Here is a 24,343-nt window from a genome sequence, read left to right on the forward strand (position 1 = left end):
TGGATTTATTGGATCACTGTTTTCTACAGTAGCATGATCGAGATGCACCTAGAGGGAGTAATACTCTTCATCTGATTATCAGCAGTGATTATTCATTAAGAATTTGCAGGTAGAAGAACCACTGGGTGACAGTGATCACAATGTACTGATATGGGAATTACTTAAAGATGCAACTACCATCAAGGCTAAAGGGAAGGCTTTTCCTTTCGTAAACGTGACTATACGGGTATCAGACAGTTTTTAAATTCTGTACAGTGGGATCAACTGATGATGTTATCAACGTTGAATTCTAAATGGGAAGCCTTCAGTCACTTAATCTTGGAGACTACTAGGCTTTTCATTCCAACTAAGAAATACTGTTCAAGGTTCAGGCCTAAATGGATGTCAGATGAATTAATGAGGCTCGTGGTAGACAAGAAAAATTTATGGGATGCATATAAATTATCAGTTGACACAGAAGCCTATTGCAGATATAAGCTTGTCTCTAATCAAGTCCAAAGGAGGTTAGGCAGGCAAATGCAGATTACGAGAAATCTTTGGCAAAGGATGCAAAGAAAAACAGCAAAGAGTTCTTTACTTATATAAACTCTAGAAGGAAAGGGATGAATCAGATTGGACCACTTAACATCATAAATGGGTTGATTATTAAAGATAATGCTCAGATAGCTGATAAACTGAATGAGTATTTTGCATCTAAATTCGCATGTGAGGATTTATTCAATGAGAGGAATGCCAGAAGTTTATCACACTCTAACAGGGAGCTAAGTGATTTTGTAATAACTAAGAGCAAAGTGGAGGAGAAATTGTTGAAGTTAAACATAACGACCGCAGGCACCTGGGGTGGGTGGACGGGATCTATCCAGTTATATTAAAGGAGGTAGGAAAGGAAGTAAGCATACCCTTAGCCATAACCATCAAAGCTTCCTTGGACTCATGGGAGGTACCCATGGACTGGAGGTGTGCAACGTATCACCAATTCACAAAGGTGGTTCAAAAGGTGACACAAGTAACTATTGACCTGTTAGTTTAACTTGTGTTCCGGGGAAAATAATGGAGTCACTGGTTAAAGAAGCATTGCAGGATCATTAAGACAATACTGCAGTAATGGTTGACACACAGCATGGGTTTGTTGAAGGGAAGTCTTGTCTTACCACTTTGATTGGATACTATGATGTGGTACAAAGGAATTGAATGCCAAAAATAATTTTGATATCATATACTTGGATTTCAGGAAAGCTTTTGATACTGTTGCACATGAAAGACTGCTGTACAAATTGGAGAGGTATGGCATTAAGGGTAAGTTGCTACAATGGATAAAGTGATGGTTGAGTGGGAGACAACAGGAAGTGGTAATCAATGGACACTACTCTTTGTGGACAAATGTTATTAGTGAAGTTCCCCAGGGTTCAGTGTTGAGCCCATTGTTGTTTTGTATATTTATCAGTGATATTGATGAAAGTATATCAGGTTTAAAGTTTGCAGATGATACAAATGTTGGCAGGGTTGTTAACGACAGTAAAGACAGTATGCTACTCCAACTGGATCTAGATAAGTTGGGCAAATGGGCTGAGAAGTGGCAACTGAAGTTTAACATTTACAAATGTAAAGTACTGCATATGGGTACCAATAACTGAAGTGAAACATACCAACTGTGTGGTAATACACTTAGGGAAGTTGAAAATGGAAGAGACCTTGGAGTAATTGTGCAGTCAAATATGAAGTTCACTGAGCAGTGCAGACGGGCAGCCAGGGCAGGTCATGGAGTCTTATCAATGATATATAGGAATTTTGCTAGCAGAGACAAGGAGTTGATTATCCCGTTGCACAAGGCAATGGTCAAGCCACACCTAGAATACTGTGTACAGGTCTGGAAGCCTCATTTTAGAAAGTATGTAGAGTTGCTAGAATGAATACAAAGAAGGGCAACAAGATTGATGAGGGGAACAAAAGGGTCATCTTACCAAGAATGGCCTAAGTTCAGAGAGGCACCTGCAAAGTGAAATGATTGAGGTGTGTAAAGCCATGAATGGGTTGAGCAAGCTGAATGCTGATCGGATTTTTTCAATTGCTCAAATTAAGAACCTTAGGGAGGGTATGGATTCAAATTGAGGAAAGACAGTTGTAGAATAAATGTGTGGAAATTTGTCTTTAGCCAGCGGGTGGTTGATTGGTGGAACAGACGTCCATCTTGTTATGGAAGTTGATAGCCTAAATAAATTTAAAGCTGAATTGGACAGGCATTTGGAACGAATGGAGGGGTGAAATGAGAGGGGTTTTTTTTTTTGGCTGATTTTTCATAAGCTTGCTTTCTTGCATTGTATACCTCTACTAATGGTAATGTGGTCTCTAGGAGGTTCCTTCCTCCCCATTCACTACCACTGCTGTGTCATCTGTTCTTGGCAAAAGCAAGTGCCGGCTGTATAATTGTAGTGTGGGTTTTTGAAAGTTGTGTTGGAATGTTATAGGCTACAACTGGTGACTTAGCAGCCAAGGGATTGTAAACACCTGGTTGGCTGCTCCCTGCTTCCCATCCTTTGTCCCACCCCAGTCATGGGTTAGCAGTCAAATGAGGTTAGTCAGTTTCTGGAGTTTGAAGTCAGTCTTTTATTCATGTTGTGGAAAGTCAAGTCCAGATTATGAGTTAGTGAAGGTCAATCCAGTAGTTGAATGCTGAATTTTCTGCTGAAAGCCTTATTGGTGAAGTCAGAGAATGCAAGAATGTTTGCCCTTGAAGTTAGCAGGGAAAGTGAATCCCCTCTTTTCACGATTCCTGTTAGGATTTAGAGGTTTGTTCTAATGTTCATGTAGTACTGGCAGTTATCTAGGAATGTGATCTGATATCTCTGCTGATCTGCACTTGCAGTTAGGTGATGGTGAATGTCTTAGTTCCAATAGTTTGGCATTCAGGCTACCATGGCTGGAGATAAGGTAAGTAGCAAAAAGCCCTGGGTTAAACCACTTTTTAGATACTGTTTTTGAAATTCCTGGATTGTGAGCAAAAGATGAAAGGTTGCTCTTCCAAGTGTATTATTACTCCAGTTCTGTTGCCAGAGCTCAGTAAGCTTGGTCTTAGTTTAGTGAGATGGCCTTGATTTCTTTCGGGTTGTCTTCTGAAGTTGAATATAATTTCATATTGGATGGGCAGTTTTCCACAGATGACCTGCAGGGCTGCTGTAGAAACCTTTATGCAGGCCCTGGAGATTGTGAGCAGAATAATTCGTTGTGTTTGTAATCATCTCTTCTGGACAGATTTCACCATAATTCTGTATCCCCAGGCTCCAGCTCCCTATGTAATGATGGGGAGAAAAATGCACTGATAGTATAGTTTAAGAGTGCAGCCCTTAAGAAACCACTCCTCTCTTGTGATCTTGCTTGCAAGATCTTACACTTTGCCTTTGTGTGGGCTCATGCAAAATCATATTCTGCCTGTATTACCAAGCAAGCAAGATGGAAGCTTATTACTAAGCTTCCATCTTATGGTTTGCCAACTGTTTTTTGTAATTGGTTATCCAGTTTTCTCTCTGATCGCTCACTGAGGGTGATGGTAGATGGTTCTCTGTCTTCTAACTTCTCCACTAATGTTGGTGTCTCCCAAGGTTCAGTTCTTTTACCCCACTCTTTTCCTCCTATATATTAATGACCTTCTTCCATTGACTGGAAATCCTATCCATAGTTTTGCCGATGATAGCACATTGCATTCCACTTTCCATTTTGAGAAACTTTGCCCTGCTCAATCAGCTTCGACTTCTCGAATATCTGCTACCAATTCCTTAAATGCCGATCTCCATGTAATTCTCCAGTGGGGCAAAAACAACTTAGTTGATTTCAATCCTTCTAAAACTGAATCTTGTCTTTTATCTCGAAAAAGGATTCTTCTGCTCCTATGCTTATCTTTAGTGACACTCCGATTTCTAGGCAAGTTGATATATCTCTTTTGGGGATTACTCTGACTTTTAATCTTTCTTGGCACAAGCACATTACAAATATTGTTTCCTCTGCATCTTAAAAACTTAGTTTTCTCTTTCGCTCTCGGTGTTACTTTTCTTCCAAATAGCTGTTCACTCTGTACAAATCACAAATCCGCCCAACCATGGAATATTGTTCCCACATCTGGGGTGGTGTCCCCAAAACCTCTCTCAAGCTTCTAGATTCCATCCAGAAGAGGACAGTTAGTTTAATTAATGACTCCTCTCTAACAAAGTCTCTTCACTCACTGTCTCATAGACGTACTGTTTCTGCTGCATGCCTTTTCTGCAGATACTTTCATGGACACTGTTCTTCTGAATTGGCTTCTATAATTCCTGCTCTCTCTTTCAAAACAGTTACACTTGCCGCCACCAGTCAACATCCATTTACTGTCCAACTTCAAACTCACAGAACCAACTTTTCATCTTCCTCATTTATTCATTCAGCTGCCGTTTTCTCGAACAACCTTCCTTCATATGTCTTTCCTGAAAATTACAGTCTACAGAAGGTCAAGTCTAATGTCAACAAATATCTTCTTTTGTCTTCTCAACCTCCAACCCAAGCATGGTACTAAGTACTATAGGTTCTAATACCTCTTGTGTTTGTTGTTTTCATAAAAAAAAAAAACTGAGAATCTGAGAAAGAAACTGAGAAAAGAACTGAGAAATTGTATTTTGGGAGTTCCTGAAACTATTAAGGAAAGTCCTGAAATGTAAGACATGCTAAGGGATTGTGATTTCATTATGCTAATTGCTGCAATGAACAAATGAATGTCATTTTGAACAGCTGCTACTTTAGATGTTTTGCTTTTAGAGATTTATTTCAGTTTTATTTTTTTTGTAATTTATTATTAATATGCAGTACTTTGGAAATAATGAATTTTGAGAAATATGTTTATATAAACCATTTTTTTCTTGCTTTTCTCTGTTGAGTGCTCTCTTACATTTATTCTTACATTTGTTCTATACAATTCTGAAGCACTCTGTGTATATCACACATTTATTTCAGTGTTTATTCTTGCATATTCCAAAAGATTGCATTTATGTAGTTGACTGCATTAAAGGCAAAGCATAAAGTAGTGTCATAGTGCCTTTATCCTCTTAGAATAGAAAGTGAAGAAGCCACGGTCACAAATAGCAAAAGCGGTATTTTTTTATTTTATTTTTTTTTTTTTGTATGACTGTATTATGTGGAATTTTGCTTAGTCATATTGCTACATGAGGCTTTTTCACAATTAAAACAATTCACATGTGTTTATATCAGAGTTTTCAGTTTAGGAAAAAATAATATATAAACGTAATTATTTTGATTATCTTTTACAATAGATGTATACACCTCTCCATGCTTCTGCTGCCAGTGGTCAGCTTTGCTCATTGCAGTTGCTTCTGGAGTTAGGTGCAGAATTAGATCCTGTGAACAGCTTTGGAAACACAGCACTTCATATAGCATGCTTGAATGGACAAGAAGATGTAGCTGAAGAACTGATTCTTGCTGGTGCATCAATTTGCTCAGTTAATCACAAAGGTCAGGTGAGTGCTGATCTAAATTCTGAACTGAACTGGAGTTCTTGTAATTCTAGAGGCTGACAGAGAATTGTGTTTCTTCTATGATTCTCAGTAATGCTGATCTCCAGTCTGTTCTGTATTGGATATTCAATAGTTTTGTTAATTTCAATACTACCAAAATTGAGTTCTATGGAAATCCCAGTATTACAGAAAAAATTTCACTTTCCTTTTCTCACTAATACCTTGACCTTAGGATAGATTAGAGTTTTCAGTTTGAAATAACTTCTGGTTCTTAATCAGTATTTAAAAACTGTCTTCTTTTCAGTGTTATTTTTGAATATTTATTGATTTTCATGTACAGTAGAAAAACAAACTAAAAACCATATACTAGAAGAAGTGAATCTAAACAGATTGCATAGATCAGAAGAGATTCCACCAGGGGTAGCTTCTTGGTATTAAGATTCATGATGGTTATAGTGATCTCTTACTAGTAGAAAAACAAAGGAAATACTGAACAATTTATTTGTTACTTGTTGTAATTTGTTATTTGTTACTTATTTGTTGCAGACCGAACTGTAATAGCCAATGCACTTGGGGAGACCTTTTCTGTCATTCATCCCCAGGGGCTCACATCTGGTGAGTATGGACTTGGCACACCCAGGTCCTCAGCTGGATATCATTATTCTTCTCCTTCTTGGTGATTCCCTTCTATTTCTGATTTTTATTCTCTCTCTCTTGGGGTAATTCAGAATTTTTTTTTTTTTTTTGGCTGGTGCAGCATAAGCTTCAGGCTTCCTTGCACCATATGCTAATAATAATAATAATAATCTCATCAACATCTTACTCCTAAGAATTCCTAGTCCCGAAAGACCAAATTCTAAAAGTAGTAGTGGTGGCATGTGATGCAAGAAAGCAAATGTATGAGCTTATGCAGCATCAGCCAAAAAAAAAAAAAAAATCACACCATTCCCTCCAAATGCCTGTCCAGTTCCTCCTTAAATTTATTCAACCTATCAACTTCCACAACGACAGGTGGAAGTTTGTTCCAGCAATTAACCACCCGCTGGCTAAAGGAAAATTTCTGCACATCTATTCTACATCTGTCCTTTCTTAATTTGAATTTATGCCCCCTTAGGTTCGTAATCTGAACAAGTGGAAGGATCCCATCAGAATTCAGCGTGCTCAACCCATTCAAGGCCTTATATACCTCAATCAGATCACCGCGCAGGTGCCTAGTCTCCAGCCACTGCAATTTGCAGAACTTAAGCCTCTCTTGGTAAGAGGATCCCTTCATTCCCCTCACCAATCTTGTTGCCCTTCTCTGTACACGCTCAAGTAAATCTACATCCTTCCTAAAATGAGGCCTCCAGACCTGTACGCACTACTCAAGCCGTGGCCTGACCATTGCTTTATACAGAGGGATAATCACCTCCTTTTCCCTGCTAGCAAAATTCCTATATATCATTGACAAAACCCCATGACCTGCCCTGGCAGCCTGTCTGCATTGCTCAGAAAACTTCATATCTGCCTGCACAATTACTCCCAGGTCTTTTTCATTTCTACCACCTTAAGTGTAGTACCACACAGTTGGTACGTTTCTCTGGGGTTACTTCTACCCATATGTAGTACTTTGCATTTGTCAAGGTTAAACTTCAGTTGCCACTTCTTAGCCCATCTGCCCAAATTACCTAGATCCTGTTGCAGTAGCAAACTGCCATTACTGTCATTAACAACCCTGCCAACCTTTGTATCATCTGCAAACTTCGACATTAAGCCTGATATACCTTCATCAATATCATTGATAAATATACAAAACAACAGTGGACCTAACACCGAACCCTGTGGGACTCCACTAATAACATTAGTCCAAGAAGAGCAGCACTCATTGATTACCACCCTCTGTCTTCTAGCACTTAACCATCCTTTTATCCATTGTAGCAACTTACCCTTAATACCATTCTGCTCCAATTTGTACAATAGTCTTCCATGCGCCACTGGAGCATATCCAACATTTCCTGTTGAGAGCCTCTATGTCGAAGTGAATGAGCCATTGTTATTGCTTTGTAGGAAATAGTTGTCTCTACAGTATGTTTTGAAACTGAAATTCCTGTTAGACCACCCCAAGTGGACCCTGTTTTTGAGCCACATTGGGAAAATCTCTACAACACTCTCCAGACTGCCAATCATCCATTCGGTATTCGTATCCAAAGGCTGCTCAGAGATTTGGACATAACATTAGACAGTGTTGCCCCATCACCAAGGCAACCATCTCCATCCTGGCATGCTCGTGTCCTAGCCTGTGACTTCTCTCTTAACAACTTGGGAAAGGACAGTACTCTCTCTATCTGCAATTCTTTTCAGCACACTGATCTGAACATTCTGACTCCTTGCCAGCATACACAGATGGCTCAAAGTCAGAAGTGTCTGTGGGATCTGCAGCTGTCTTCCCAGACACCATGATATCTGAGCAGATCTCCCACAAATGCAATGTATTCACTGCAGAGCCGCACACCGTTAAGCTAGCTTTGGATCATATCAAACCGTTCCACCATTAAAAATGTATTATATATACCGATTTTTCTCAGTTCATTGCAGGCCTTATCATTGAAAAGGTTCAATCCTCATCCAGTCCTGTCCCTGATACAGCAGAAACTGTGCTTCCTTTCTCAATCCAAATTTGTTCATTACTGCTGCAGTAATGAACATTCGCATTACTGCAAATGTTCATTACTGCTGGATCCCTAGCAATATTGGGATCTTAGGAAATGATTTGGCAGACACTGCAGCCAAATCAGTGACCCTTTCTAACTCTTGACTGTACAGACTACAGGCCATTAATATGAAATAAAACTGATTTCCCAATGTCAACACTAATGGCACACAGGCTGCAAACAAATTATACAAGATTAAGTCTGTAATTGAACATTGGAAGTCTAGTCTGCATAGGAGCCATAAAGAGGAAGTTGTTCTGTCTCTGTTCCGCATAGGAACAGAGACAGAACAACTTCCTGTTCCACACTTGACGCATTGCTATCTTTTGAGGGCAGATGATTGTCCTACATGTAGAATTTGACACCGTTTTGACAAACCATCATATTTTTATTGAATGAACATGTTTTAATAATGATTGTCTTTTGTGTTTTACCCAGTTGTCTGAACCTTACACACTCAGATTTTATTGAACGATGACAGTGTGTCAGATATATTTAAGTTTTTACAGTTTATTAATTTATATAATTTTATCTAGAATGTTTTATTGTTTTATTCTTTATAACTGTTTTATGTCTATATCTTTTATAATAATTATAATATTGTATTTTTATATTTTATACCTCTTTGACTTGGTACAATATAGCCTCAGATGCTGATGCACCATAAAACTCTTAAACAAACAAACAGATAAATCTGATTTTATAAGTATATTTTAATTTTAAAATATGATTATTAAATGTAAAACTGAAGACTGTAAAGTTAAATGTATATGCACAATTTTAACATCAAAAATTATAATGGAATCTAAGATCTTTAATTGGGCTATTTTGAAACGACAGATTTATTATCCCCATTTTTCATCTTTCATAGTATTTTTCAGCTTATTTGCAACAAATGACAATTGAGTATTCGTCTCTAAGTATTAATTACTATAAAATTTAAATAATTAACTATTACTTTAGATTTTATAGATTGAGTAACAGCAGGGCATTCTGTGGGCCATTTTTAAGTATAATAACTCTGCAATTTATTTGGATTTGGAATTCTTAGGTATACCACAATGAAATTTATTATTTACAGACACCTCTTCACTATGCTTCTGCTTCAACTCATGGTGGTGGCTGTTTGGAAGTCCTTATTAGGGAAGGAGCTAACGTTAATATTCAGGTGTGTCACAACTTTTGCTTTAAGTATCATATCACATGACACTTTGTTACGATATGATATTCCATTTTAAGAATGATATTTTGTTTTTTTTTATTTATTTTTTTTAAATTTTAATATTTTTAAAATATAACGAACGAGTGGTAATTTTCTTTACTTTTGACTACAAAAATGAGATGTTACAATAACAAAGGACAACTAAATAATAATACTGATCCTGTCTGGAAACTGATTAGAAATAGCTATCCTCATTCCAGGTTGGAATCTTGGGTCATTTTAAAAACCTTAATCCACTGTGATTACTATTTCAAACTAGTGTTGATACTGGTTAAAAAATTAAATGATTAAAAATGATTTTTTTGTTATTCTAAACATGTATTAATGTTAAACTAAACTACAACTTTTGAAAGTATTAATTTCTTAGATATACATATCGTCGGCAAACACGAATGTGCAAATTTGGCACTTTTTTACCTAAATGCATTCTTGAGGTTGTTTCTTGGTCAACTGCACCCTGCCAAAGATGCATATATGTATTTCAAAGCCAGGTGGTTGAAAATGCTGCATGCATTTCCACTTATCTGTGAAAAAAAACCACTTCTCATCATTCAGATTCACGAATGTGGCACATTCATTAATTTGATTAGCAATTTTTCATTAGCAGTTTGTGAAAGTATCACTTTCATGTTTTTGGCATGTACAGTAAAATGGGGGGGAGGCCAGCTCATGTATGCTGTTACATGTATGGTTTTGTTTGTCTGAGTTTGCCAATCAGTATTACTATTTAGTTGTCCTTTGTTATTGTAACATCTCATTTTTGTAGTCAAAAGTAAAATTTGGAATAATGAGTAGAAGAATGCAAAAAATTCTTGCAATGTGTTCTTCACTTCAAATGGAATCTGATTTAAAAATTGAAGATTGCGATCCCTTGAATGACTTAAGTTTCAGATGATGATAAAAAAATTATGTACCCTCTGATGACGATAGTGATTCATCACTTATGGCTTCGATGTGCATGTACTTTTTAAAAATTATCCCCATTTTAAAAACTGTCTTAGATGCATTTTTTGAGCCAGGCCATTCAGAAATGGAGTGTGATTCCATGCACTCTAAAGTTGAGAGAAAAGCCAAGTATGTACCTGTGTATGCCCTTGAAGAATGGGCCCAAATAATTAGAGGTGCAAGATTAAAACCTACACCATTCTGTGTAAATATCATGCAAGGTGATGACTTCTGCGATTTTACTTTTCTCGCCAAACAACTTAAAGCCATTGTTCCTTGGAGAAAAGTCTGCTGCCTTGAATTCCATAAAGGACAGGAATGGCATATCACAATGTTTTACAAAACATATTACAAAGATGAATTTATAACAGTAAACCTTAAAATCTTCCCAAAGTCTATAATGAGGAACTTCGTATATCTCAAGCAAAGCCTAAAGATTTAATGAAAATATGGCAAGATTTGACAATACTGAAGGAATATCGCAAATTCTATTTAAATTTAAAAGTATCAGTAGAAATAAGGGATATTACCAGCACCAGATTTAAGTGAAAAATCTGAATATGAAGAAAATATTGAAAATTAATTTATACCCGACTTGTATGTTATTATTATTAGCCACATGGTGCAAGCCACAATCCTGAGGCTTATACTGCACCAGACAAAAAAAAAATTCCCGAGTTACCCAGAGAGAGAGAGAGAGAGAGAGAGAGAGAGAGAGAGAGAGAGAGAGAGAGAGAGAGAGAGAGAGAGAGAAAGAGAGAGAGAGAAAGAGAGAGAGAGAAGAATGATGATATCCAGCTCGGGGTTGTGCCAAGCCTGTACTCACCAGATGCGAGATCCTGGGGTAAAATTGTAATTAAACCTTGTTATTAATATATTTTTCATATTATTTATATGTTTACATTATTCTGATCTCATTTTATTAATAAATTATTCATTTCTGACCAACAAAAATGTGTTAATTTTCTTTCACCTTTTCAATTCTTTATTGAATCTGACAAACTTTCAAATTTCACAACGGCAAAACTGCGAAAGTGCTTTTTAAGCTCCTACATAATGGCAATCTTAAATTACCAATATGGATTAAAAACAGCATCTTTGGAAGGTACTTATAAAACAACATTTAGTTAAATAACTTAAAAACTTGATTTTTTTCAAAGTCAAAGAATTTTTAAATACTTTTTTTTTTCAAAACTAAGTTTTTCCAGATTTGTGGATTTGGCATGTGATCGATGATATGAAAGAATATTGTTCTGCAGAATGGAAAGTAGAAGGACTATTTTGAAAGTAGGAATGGATAAAGAAATACACTCGTGAGCCAAAACATTATGACCCTCTATCTAATAGCATGTTGGGCTGCCTTTTGCTGCAATAACCATTTGCACCTGGTGTGGCATTGAATGTACAAGATCATTGGAGGTGTCCTCAGGTATCCTTGGCCAGCTGGATAGAACGATGTCCTGGAGTTCGGCAACAGGGCGAGGCACTGCTGTGGTCTAGCAAATGCTGCATTCTACTGCATCCCACAAATGTTCGACAGGATTGATGTCGGGGGAATTTGGTAGCTAGAAGCACATGAGAAGCTTGCACATGACCCTTAAACCATTCCAGCACAATGCAGACCTTGTGACACGGCATTGTCTCGTTGAAAGAGTTAGTGCCAGCTGGATATGCAGTTACCGTGTAGGGCAAAACTTCGTCTGAAGCAATGCTGAGCTAGGATTTGGCAGTGAGATCCATGAAAAAATACCCTCAAACCATGATACCACTACCACCATCCTGTTTTTACCTTCTGTGCAGTCTGGTTCCAGCTGTTCACCTGCTCTCCATTATTGTGTTGGAGCTGAAACCTCAGTTCATCAGACTAGGTGACTCTTTTCCAGTTGGCAATGGATGTTCAGAGAATTGTGATTATTCAATTTATCTGTGTGATCTTTTACTGTGAAATCTTTCTAGAGTGATTAGTAGTTCTTTTTAAGTTTCTACATTTTCCAAAACTCTGTTTGATGGAAACCCTGCTACCACAAAGTTGTTGTAGAGAGTGAGAAAGGAAAGCTACCATTCTTTATATTTTTCTTTTTTGACTACTAATCTTTACTAATCTCCACTTTGTCACACAGAAAAGTTGATCTGCTAAGGTTCAAAATAAGCAAATATGGAACACAATGTGTTTCCGCCTTTACAGCTGACAAGCTCCGACCTAAACTCTAAATACATCTAAACGTGATTGAGGAAGGAAATAACTCAAGAGCCGAAGGAACAAAATGTTATTGCAGTCAAAAGAATTAAGATTAAAAAGACATTAAACTCACACCTACCAGGAATATCATTTTCATGTTTAATTCACCAAACCTGCCCTCATTTGTAAAAGCAGGTTATCTGTGTACTCTAGATATGATAGATGGTAAATTGGGAAAAAATTGCACAATATAACATTGAAAACAAAGCAAGTTATCAAGAGTCAAGGAAACTAATTGCTCCCAGTTACCCAAATGTAACTAGGCCAGTGTTGCACGAAAACAGTGTCCACCCAAACTGATGTTACAGTTCCCTCAAACATATCAATCTCCAACTGGGCTTGGATTGTCCCCTCTCTCTCACCAACAGTCCAATGTCCTTAAGCACTCAGACCAGGCATATAATACTCTGCTTATAATACCAGTGATATCTTCCCTTCCAGTCCTACATCACATAGTCCAAGTCTGAATTCAACAAAGAATATTCAGGACACATCCATGGATACTGATTACTCATCCAACGAGGATGATCCGATTCTAGAAATATATGTGGAAGAATATATGGATACTGGTCAGCCTGTGTTTCCAAAAAAAAAAAAAAAAAAAAAAAAAAAACAGAGACAAACAGAAGTCTGAACACCGTAAACCTGCCACACTAAAAAAGTAGCAAGATAAAGCTTCTTGTACTAGATTCATGTAATGCCTTTTATTTGACATGGAATTGCAGAGGATTTCATAGCAATATTGATGATATTGAAGACCTAATCAATCACTACTCCCCAGTTGTTTGCAGAAATCTGTTTAACTTTTCAAATTTCTTTCTCCATAAGGAATGATTCTATTTATCAAAAAAGATTGCAATACATTGAATGCTGCCTGTGGCGGTGTGGTCATCTTGGTCAGCTTAAAGATCCCAACTAAGCAAATTGTTCTTCAAACTGAAATTGAAGTAGCTATACATTTGATTACTCAGATTGCAATCACACTAGTTTTAGTCTGTCTTCCGCCAAATCATATCTTCTCTTACAAAGATCTTGAAGACCTTATAATACAGTCGGTCCTCGTATAACACGTGTTTACATTACACGAATTCGATCATACAAGATTTATAAATAGGGGAACGATATCTTATATAACACGAACCGAATTCGCTTATGCACGATTCGCCTTTGTGTTTACAAGAAATGGCAGTCGAACGCGGAATCACCCGAACTGAACGCAACATGATAGGAATGAAGAAGATTCTGAAAATGTATTTATGTGTTTTATATCAGTGAAGGGGAAACACATTTCACCATAATAACGTAAAAACTAACACAATTCCAGCTATCGATATACATATGTAATCGCAAATGCAATTAGATGGACTTTACTACCAGTTTATAACAGATTCCACTAGCAGAAACGAAACTGGAAATTGTTTTTATTGTTTTATGGTAGTAACTCCCAGAAATGTGCTTTAGTAAAATGTGGGGTGTTAATAGTGTATCTCTGCCTTTACGGTGTTGTTTATTCAGTTGCTACACGCGCGCAGCTTTGTTTATGTGTATCAAGCGTGCCTCCTCGTTTTGTAATTGTGCTTTATTCCCTAAAAATGAGTAAAATACTTAAGTGTGAAAAGGAAGTGTCCTGGCGAAGACACTGCAGATTCAGAGAGAGAAAAAAAAAAAAGCAATATCGATAAACAGAGGCGGACTGGATCAAAAATTCTTACCTGGGAAAATCACACCGGCTTCTGGCCCACCGGGATTTCCCCAGTAAGGCTTATGGCCAGTCTGCCTCTGTCGATAGAGAAAAAAAATATGAAATTGTGAAACACTTTGAGCGAAATGAAAGACCATGTGATATTGCATGTGCTATAGACCTAAATGAGGCAACGCCATGAATTACAAAGAATGCGGAGAAAATAAAAACAACTTTCATAGCGGGAACAACTCAAAGTGTAATTAAAATCCATTAGATTAAGACAAAGAATTGGAAGAGATGGAACGGCTGTCATCTGTTTGGATAGAAAATCAAACAAAAAACAAGTTTGCTTACGATAGAAGCAAAAGCATTAGCAATATTTTATTACCTAATAGTCGTAATAAAATACGTAAGCATTTTATTACGACTTACGTATTATAATTTATACTTACGTATTATAAAATACGTAAGTATTTTATTACGACTATTTTATTTAATATAATAAATTTTTAGTATTAAAAAATACTAAAAATACTTTATTATAATATAATAAATAATAAAAAATATTTTTTTATTATTTATTATACAAAGGGTACTAGGAAAGTTTTGCAATATGACGCGACAATGAATCACAGGAAGCTGCTTGTTGCTGCATGTTGAGACATGTTGATACGTGCATAGTAGCCGCCGCGCCAAGTCGATGGGCTCAGTTATTCATTAGTAGTGAGAGTGTAAAGTGCTTGCGATGGCATCGTGGTCACGAAATGAGATAAGGACAGTTTTGCGGTATAATTTCGTGCGTGGTTTAACCATAGACCAGTGCTTAGAAGAAATGACTCTTGCACTAGATGATGATTGTCCACATCGTACAACGATATTCAGGTGGTATAGAGAATTCCAAAGGGGAAATTTCACTCTGGAGGATTCTGAGAGGCCAGGAAGGCCACGAACGTCAGTTACGGAGGAAAACGTTACTGCTGTGAGGAAAATGCTTGACGAAAACAGGCGAGTGACCTACCAACAGATAGAGGATACTTTGGGCCTAAATGCACCAGCAATTCGTTCGATTCTGCAAGATCATTTGCACGTGAAGAAACTTTGTTCTCTCTGGGTGCCGCATCAATTGACTGAAGAGCAGATGACACGACGTGTGACTTTGTGCCGGGAGATGTTAAAAAAGTTTGATAAGGGACAATCTTGGTATGTGAACAACATCGTGACAGGTGACGAGACTTGGCTGTACTATTACGATCTGCCGACCAAGGCTCAAAACAAAGTTTGGGTCTTTGTTGATGACGACACACCCGTAATTGTCAGAAAATCCCGATCTGTAAAGAAGAAAATGATAGCTGTATTTTTCAAATCAAGTGGAATTGTGGAACGTGTCGTTTTGGACATGCAGAAGACAGTCACAGCTAAGTGGTATACTGAACAATGCCTGCCTAAAGTCATTGGATCTATGAAGAACCTGCGGCCAAAGTTAAGAATGGACACCTGGTACCTCCATCACGATAATGCTGCAGCTCACCGCGCCAAAGCCTGCACCGAATATTTGACCACGACAGGACTGAAACTTCTCGAGCACCCTCCCTACAGTTCAGACCTTGCTTCCTGCGACTTTGCACTGTTCCCGCATGTGAAAATGAAGCTAAAAGGGAGGCGGTTTTCCAGTGATGAGGACCTTCTACGGGCTTGGGACAACGAGTGTGCTTTACTCCCTAGTGAAACTTGGCAGAACTGGTTTAAAGATTGGTTTCGGAGGATGGAGAGGTGTATTGAATGTAGAGGAAATTACTTTGAAAAAATTAAATAAACAAAGCTGTATTGCAAAACTTTCCTAGTACCCTTTGTATTATAATAAAAATATATATTATATTTTTTATTATGTATTTTAATCGTTATAAAATACTTACGTATTTTATAACGATTAAAATTACCCGATTATTTATTGTGTTTGGTAATGTTTTGGTTCCAAATGTGTGTTCAATCTTGGGTGGTTGGCACCTAAACCCACTTTTCCCATAGGGCCTGTTGTTTATATTGCACGATTTTGCATTGCACGAGGGTTTCTAGGAACACAACTATCGTGCTATACGAGGACAGACTGTACAGTTGTCTTCCCCAGTTTGTCTGATGGGGGATTTCAGTGCCCCCCATGTAGATCTTCTAAATTAAATAGACATGGCTGATTGATTGAAACCATTTGTGGATAAGCAAAACCTAACCTTTCTTAATACTGGTGCACACAGTCATTTGCAATTGCGAACTCGACAAACTTCTGCAATTGATCTCTAAATTTGCTCAATACCTTTTTCAGTCACGGAATGATCTGTTATGGAGGATCCCATGGGCAGTGAACATTTTCCATTTCAAATTGTTTGTAATCTGCTTACTACACAACCACCATTAGCCCAACCCTGCAAGAAATGGAAAAAGTATTACGACTACAGTCAATAGCTGAAGTTACTGATTATATCATATCCCACCTCTTATCTGCAGCTAAATGCTCAATTCTATTCTATTATCAAAGATCCTGGCCTGATGTCAATTTTAATTATCGGTGGAATGAAGACTGCTTGAAAGCAAAGAAGCTAAAAAATAAAGTATGGAATTTATTTTATTTTTTTATGAAAACCCTAAACATGAGAGGTAATATAACCTGTAGCACTTAGTACCGTGCTTGGATTGGAGGTTGAGAAGACAAAAGAAGATATTTGTTAACATTAAACTTCAACTTCTGTAGACTATAATTTTCAGGAAATACGCATGAAGGAAGGTTCATTCCTGAAAATGGCAGTTGAATGAATAAACGAGGAAGATGAAAAGTAGGTTCTGTGAGATTGAAGTTGGAAGGTAAATGGATGTTGGCTGGTGGCAAGCACATGTTCGGACTGTTTTGAAAGAGAGAGCGGGAATTATAGAAGCCAATTCAGAAGAACAGTGCCCATGGAAGTATCTGTAGAAAAGGCATGCAGCAGAAACAGTACATTTATGAGACAGAGTGGAGAGACTGTTAGACAGGTGTCATTAATTAATCTAACCTGCCCTCTTCTGAATGGCATCTAGAAGCCTGAGAGAGGTTTTAGGGGCACCACCCCAGATTAGCATTAGCATTAGTAGAGGCATTTGATGCAAGAAAGCAAGCTTATGCAGCATCAGCCAAAAAAAAAAAAAAAATATATATATATATATAAATAAATAAATAAATAACTACTTCCACTTCACCCCTCTTTTCGTTCGAAATACCTGTCCAGCTGAGCCTTAAACTTATTTAGGCTATCAACTTCCACGACAAGGGATGGAAGTCTATTCCACCAACCAACCACCCGCTGGCTAAAGGCAAATTTCCTCACGTCTATCCTACATCTGTCTTTTCTCAATTTGAATTTATGCCCTCTCAGGTGATTATTCTGAGCAAGAGGAAGAATCCCATCAGCATTGAGCACGCTCAAACCATTCAAGGCTTTATACACCTCTATCAGATCACCTCGCCGGTGCTAGTCTCCAGACACTATAATTTGCAAAACTTAAGCCTTTCTTCGTAAGAGCACCCCTTTGTTCCATTCACTAATCTTGTTGCCCTTCTCTGTACTCATTCCAGCAGCTCTACATCCTTCTTGAAATGAGGCCTCCAGACCTGTATACAGTACTCTAGGTGTGGTCTGACCATTGCCTTATACAAGGGAATAATCATCTCCTTATCCCTGCTTGAAAAATTACTATATATCATCGACAATACACCATGAGCTACTCTTGCAGCCCGTCTGCACTGCTCAGAAAACTTCATATCTGCCTGCACAACCACCCCCAGGTCCCTTTCATTCTCTACCACTGTCAGTGTAGTACCACAACATTGATACGTTGCTCTGGGGTTGCTGTTTCCCTTATGTAGTACTTTACATTTGTCAATGTTAAACTTCATTTGCCACCTCTCAGCCCATCTGCTCAACCTTTCCAGATCCCGTTGTAGTAGCATAGTGTCAATAGTGTCCTTGACAACCCTTCGTAACTGCAAACTTGGACATTAAGTTTGATATACCATCATCAATATCATTTATAAATACAGAAAACAATAATGGACCCAATACTGAACCCTGAGGGACTCCACTAATAACATTAGTCCACGATGAGCAGTGTCCATTGATTACCACTCTCTGTCTTCTCCCCCTCAACCACCCCTTTATCCATAGCAGCAATTTGCCTCCAATGCCAAACTGCTCCAATTTGTTCAGCAGTCTTCCATGTGCAACAGTATCAAAAGCCTTTCTAAGATCCAAGTATATAATATCAAAGTTATTCCCTGCATCCTTCTTTTGTGACTGCATCATAGTATCCAATCAAATTGGTCAGGCAAGACTTCCCCTTAACAAAACCATGCTGTGTCTGAGCTATAACTGAAGTCTTGTCTAGATGATCCTGCAGTGCTTCTTTAACCAGTGCCTCCATTAATTTTCCGGGAACAGAAGTTAAACTAACAGGTCTATAATTACTTGTGTTGCCCTTTGATCCTCCTTTGTGAATTGGGGGTCACATTTGCACATCTCCAGTCCATGGGTACTTCCCCTGAGTCCAAGGAAGCTCTCATAATTATGGCTATGGGTTTGCTTACTTCCTTTGCTGCCTCCTTTAATATAACTGGATAGATCCCATCCACCCCAGGTGCCTTTCTTGTATTTATCTTCAACAATTTCTCCTCAACTATACTCTCAGTTATTACAAGATTCTCTAGCTTACTGCCAGAGCTGAATACACCTCTGGCATTCCCCTCGCTGAATAACTCCTCATGTGTGAATGTCGATGCAAAATATTCATTCAGTTTGTTAGCTACCTGAGCAGGATCATCAACAGTTGACCCATCAATATCAAGTGGACCAATCTGATTCATCCCCTTCCTTCTAGAGTTTACATAAGTAAAGAACTCTTTGCTGTTTTTCTTTGCATCCCTTGCCAAAGATTTCTCATAATCTGCCTTCGCCTGCCTAACCTCCTTTGTAACTTGGTTACAGATCAACTTGTATCTATCATAGGCTTCTGTGTCACGTGTTAATTTGTATGTATCCTATGCATTTTTCTTCTCTGCCATATGTCTCATTAGTTCATTCGACATCCAGATGTGGGAACAATATTCCATGGTAGGGCGGATTTGGGATTTGTACAAAGTGAACAGCTGTTTGAAAGAAAAGTAACGCCGAGAGCGATAGAGAAAATTAAGTTTTTTAGATGCAGAGAAAGCAATATTAGTAATGTGCTTGTGCCAGGAGAGATTAGAAGTCAGAGTAATCCCCAAAAGAGATATATCAACTTGCCTAGAAATCGGAGTGTCACCAAAAATAAGCATAGGAGCAGAAGAATCCTTTTGCAAGATATAAGACGAGACTGAGTTTTAGACGGATTGAAATCAACTAAGTTATCTTTGCCCCACTGGAGAATTACCTGGAGATCGGCATTTAAGGAATTGGTAGCAGATATTTGAGAAGTTGAAGCTGATTGAGCAGGGCAAATTTCTCAAAATGGCATGTGGAATGTAATGTGCTATCATCGGCAAAACTATGGATAGGATTTCCAGTCAATGGAAGAAGGTCATTAATATACAGGAGGAAAAGTGTGGGTGAAAGAAGTAAACCTTGGGGAACATCAGCATTAGTGGAGAAGTTAGAAGACAGAGAGCCATCTACCATCACCCTCAGTGAGTGATCAGAGAGAAAACTGAATAACCAATTACAAAAAACAGTTGGAAAACCATAAGATGGAAGCTTGTTTGTGCCAAACACGATTGAAAGCCTTTGAGATGTCGAGAGCAACTGCTTGTGTTTCACCAAACTTTTCCATTGAATTTGTCCGTATATGGATAACATAAGCCAGAATATCACCAGTGGATCGACACTAACGGAATCCATACTGGCGATCGTTGATCAGATGGAAGGTTTCTTGGTAGTTTAAGAGGTTGGCGGTTAATTTCTCCATTGCTTTAGAAAGAGTAGAAGTAATTGCAATGGGATGATAAATTGGATGGGAGGGATTTGTCACCCTTTTTAGGAACTGGCTGGATATGAGCAAATTTCCAAGCAGAAGGAAAAACACCTTTGGAATAAGAAAGTGAAAAAAGCTGGCAAAGAATAGGAGTAAGTTCAGGAGCACAGGTTTTGAGAACAAGTGGAGAAATACTATCTGGACCTGGAGCTTTCTTAGCATCGAGATTTGTCAAAATCTTTCTGACATCCTTTTGACGGAAGACCACAGGAGGCATTGAATGGAGCATGTTGGGAATAGTGGGAGGTGTTTTACCAAGATCATTAATACATGAGTTGGAAGAAAAATGGGATGCTAGCAGGTCCGCTTTATCCTTGGCTGAAGTGACAAAAGAACCATCTGGTTTTGACAGAGGTGGGAGCAGAGATGGGCAAAAGTTGCAGCCAATAGCTTTGGCAAGAGACCAGAATGCTCGGCTACCATTAGAGCAAGAAGCAAGTTTTCTACTCTCAGCCTGTTCAAACTCTAGTTTGCACTGATTAATGACCGCTTTACAATTGTTGCGATCTTTGGTGTAGGAAGAAAATGAAACTGAAGAATTGGAAACAAGCAAATTACGATATGCAACGTTCTTCTCTTGAGCAGCCTTGACACATTTATGGGAAAACCAAGGTTTAGATAAAGGACGAGATTTTAAAGTGGAGTGTGGAATAAAGAATTCCATTTGCTGAGATAGCTCAACGTTTGCTGAGATAGCTCAGCAAACGTTGACATCAGAAGTTTTGAAACAGTAATCTGACCAAGGAAAAGAAGAAAAGAAATCTCGCAGGTCATCACATTTTGCATTCTTGTAATGCCAAACAATATGAGGTTGGGAATAGCCATGAGATAAAGGCTCCATTGGAGAAGAGACAATCACCAAGTTGTGATCTCAGGTACCTAAAGGACCACTTACTTCGACCGTGTACTTAGAAGGGTTTTGTGGGAAAAAGATCAAGCATGTTGGCTGTATGGTTGGCATTGTCTGGAGTTCTAGTAGTTAAATGAACAATCTGTGCAAGGTCATTAGTAAAAGCAAAAACCTCAGCATCTCGGCCAATCAGGTCAGTGTTACTAGAAAATGGAAGCCAGCTGGAGTTGTGAACATTAAAATCAACAAAGAAAATAACCTCACTGATAGGAAAGTTGGACTGGAGAGAGTCAAGTTGCAAAGAGAGGAAGTCAAAGAGCTCCAGTTGATTAGTGGAGTTGGGAGAACGGTAGAGACAACAGATGAATTTGACACAGAGGTAGAAAGATTTTAAGCCAGAGAAGATCGAAAAGAGGAGATTCCAAATTACCAAGTCTCTGACAGGGAATATCGGAATGAACCTATGCACAAGTACCACCTTTGAGGTGAAAAGAATCATACAGCGAATAATTTGGGCAACTGAGATTAGCAGTAGTTGAATCAACCGATAACTGAGATTCTGTCAGAAAACGTACATGGGGTTTGGCAGACTGCAAGTGAAAATGGACATCATTGAGATTAGAATTGAGACCACGTATATTTGTGAAATGAACTAGGAAGTGTTTGGAAGGTTTAGATCTTTTTTTGCAGATAAGCTTACTCTATTAGTTTGACAATTCATGGTATATTCAATTGTAAGGAAAAGTGGGGGATGTCCCCCACTTTTGTGTTTGGATATAGCCTACCATGTGTATGCCATATCCAAAAATTTGGATAATATACCCATGGTAAGAATATACCCAGCTCCTTCAACTAACATGGCCTCGACAATGCCTCCCCCCCCCCCCCCCCCTCATGCACACTACTCGGACTCCCTCCAGTCACTGTCTGGCAGAGTAGAGGTAGCAAGATTATACGCTACCTGATCCGGAAGTCTCCTAAAGAGTTACCAATAGGTTCGGTCCGGTGTACTAACTAGTGGCCGGCCTGCAAACACAGTTTTAGAGCTGTACCCTTGAAATGTAAGGAAGATTCGATCTTGCCATGATGTTCATCACCTCAAAAGTCATCAGTCATACTGCATGATGGAAGAGATGGGAAAGGGTTGATCGAAACTTAGCTCTGGAGACTAAACAAGGGTTCCACCACTTCAAGCCTCCAATAAGCAGAGTGGTGGTATTGCACCAGTTGATGAGAATCATCTACCACCTAGTATTGCCTGGTAACACAGAGGAGTGGCATTCCTCCATGTGGTGTGGGCGCGGCACCTCGACCCCTGCTTACTTTGGTTCACATCTGGGTGGTCACCCAGTGTGCTTGTGCATGGGGGTTATATACTCAGGATTACTAACAGTCCCACCATCATGAAGGTGCAAGCAGAGGATTTGGCTGTCACAGACCGTCCGGACTTTATTGAAATTGGGTCCACTTGATTTGAACTTTACCCGAATATCAATTCCATCAGCGTTTTAGACTACCAGGTAGCAAGTACAGCTTGGCAAGTACTCCTTATCCCTTCTAGAAAAATTCCTGTATATCGTTGACAAGATACCATGAGCTACTCTTGCAGACCATCTGCACTGCTCAGAAAACTTCTGCCTGCACAATTACCCCAAGTCCTTTTCACTCTCTACCTCCACCACTGTCAGTGTAGTACCACACAGTTGATACGTTACTCTTGGGTTACTGCTTTCAAATGATGTCCAATGTATAACTGATATTAAATATTAAATCAAAATTAATGCCAGTAGCATGGCAAAACTGTTGAGCGAAAAATAATAAATTAAACATAATAAATCAACAGGAAGGGAAAAGAAAGGGTAAGACCGAAAAATTGTAGCAGAAAATCTCCAAATAAATTTAGAAAATCCAAATCAAAATAATAAATCAATTTTAAAATTTTAGAGCCAATTACATAAGAATTTAGCCGCACACCCGTCGTAAGGTGCCAGTTCCAAATTTTGTGAAATGTCACTAATAGAGACTAAACTAACTACAATAAAATAAAATAAAACCAAAATAACAAAAAATAGACTGACCATTATGCCCCATATCAACAGAGGCCCACAAGGCCAATAATAGTCAGCGAATCACTGCATTTCAATCACTAGACAAATCATCGCAAAGGCGAACCGATTGAAGGACCAGATGCCACCCGATCACCCAATCGAACCGCCAGTGCAGAGGATTTGAACAGTGGTGTTTCTTATGCAATGAAAAATAAAAATATAGAACAGACAGACTAGCACTCCAGCACAGAGCCAAACCAATGACAATGTAAGCTTAACCAGCTTATATAGACAAATAAATAAAATACTATAGATGGCAGTACAGGCGCAGCATTAGCACATCAAACCCACTACTACCATTTACATATATTAGCATAATGAAATAGTTGGAAAAAAAATTGGTACAAATAATACAAAAATTAAGAAAATCAAAGAGGTATCTACCATTAGGGGTAAAGGGAAGGGTTATTGCTTTCGTAAAGGCAACTACGATGGACTGAGGCAGTATTTAAATTCTGTACAGTGGGACCAACTGATGATATTACCAACAGCAAATTCAAAATGGGAAGCATTCAAAGAACTTATCTTGGAAGCTACTAGGCTTTACATACCAACTAAGAAATATTGTTATGTTTAACAATATTTCTTAGTTATGTTTAACTTCGTTATGTTTAACTTCCACAATTTCTCCTCCACTTCGCTCTTAGTTATTACAAAATCACTTAGCTCCCTGTTAGAGTGTGATAAACATCTGGCATTCCCGTCATTGAATAACTCCTCATGTGTGAATGTAGATGCAAAATAATCATTCAGTTTTATCAGCTACCTGAGCAAGATCATCAATAATCAACCCATTTATGATGTTAAGTGGTCCAATCTGATTCATCCCTTTCCTTCTAGAGTTTATATAATAACTCTTTGCTGTTTTTCTTTGCATCCTTTGCCAAATATTTCTCATAATCTGCCTTTGCCTGCTTAACCTCCTTTGTGACTTGATTACAGACTAGTTTATACTTGCCATAGGCTTCTGTGTCACCTGATACTTTATATGCATCCGGTTCATTTTCTTCTCTGCTACGAGCCTGATTAATTCATCTGACAGTGCTAGTCTTGCCATCCTAATGCTGCACATCATTCTCCATT

General features: G+C 38.2%; 1 protein-coding gene across 1 annotated transcript in view; it reads left to right on the plus strand.

The window, feature by feature from the left end:
* The window catches only part of LOC150090449 (uncharacterized), a 420,985-nt gene that overhangs the window by 89,363 nt on the left and 307,279 nt on the right, over positions 1-24,343 (plus strand). The window contains exons 5-6 of the mRNA XM_090390317.1: positions 5,292-5,495; positions 9,264-9,350. Coding sequence (XP_090246443.1) covers positions 5,292-5,495; positions 9,264-9,350 — 291 coding nt within the window. The remainder of the gene's footprint in view (positions 1-5,291; positions 5,496-9,263; positions 9,351-24,343) is intronic.

Source organism: Mastigoproctus giganteus, chromosome 2 (genome assembly GCF_048544385.1).
Source record: "Mastigoproctus giganteus isolate SK-2022 chromosome 2, ASM4854438v1, whole genome shotgun sequence".
In the NCBI taxonomy this organism is placed as follows: domain Eukaryota; kingdom Metazoa; phylum Arthropoda; class Arachnida; order Uropygi; family Thelyphonidae; genus Mastigoproctus; species Mastigoproctus giganteus.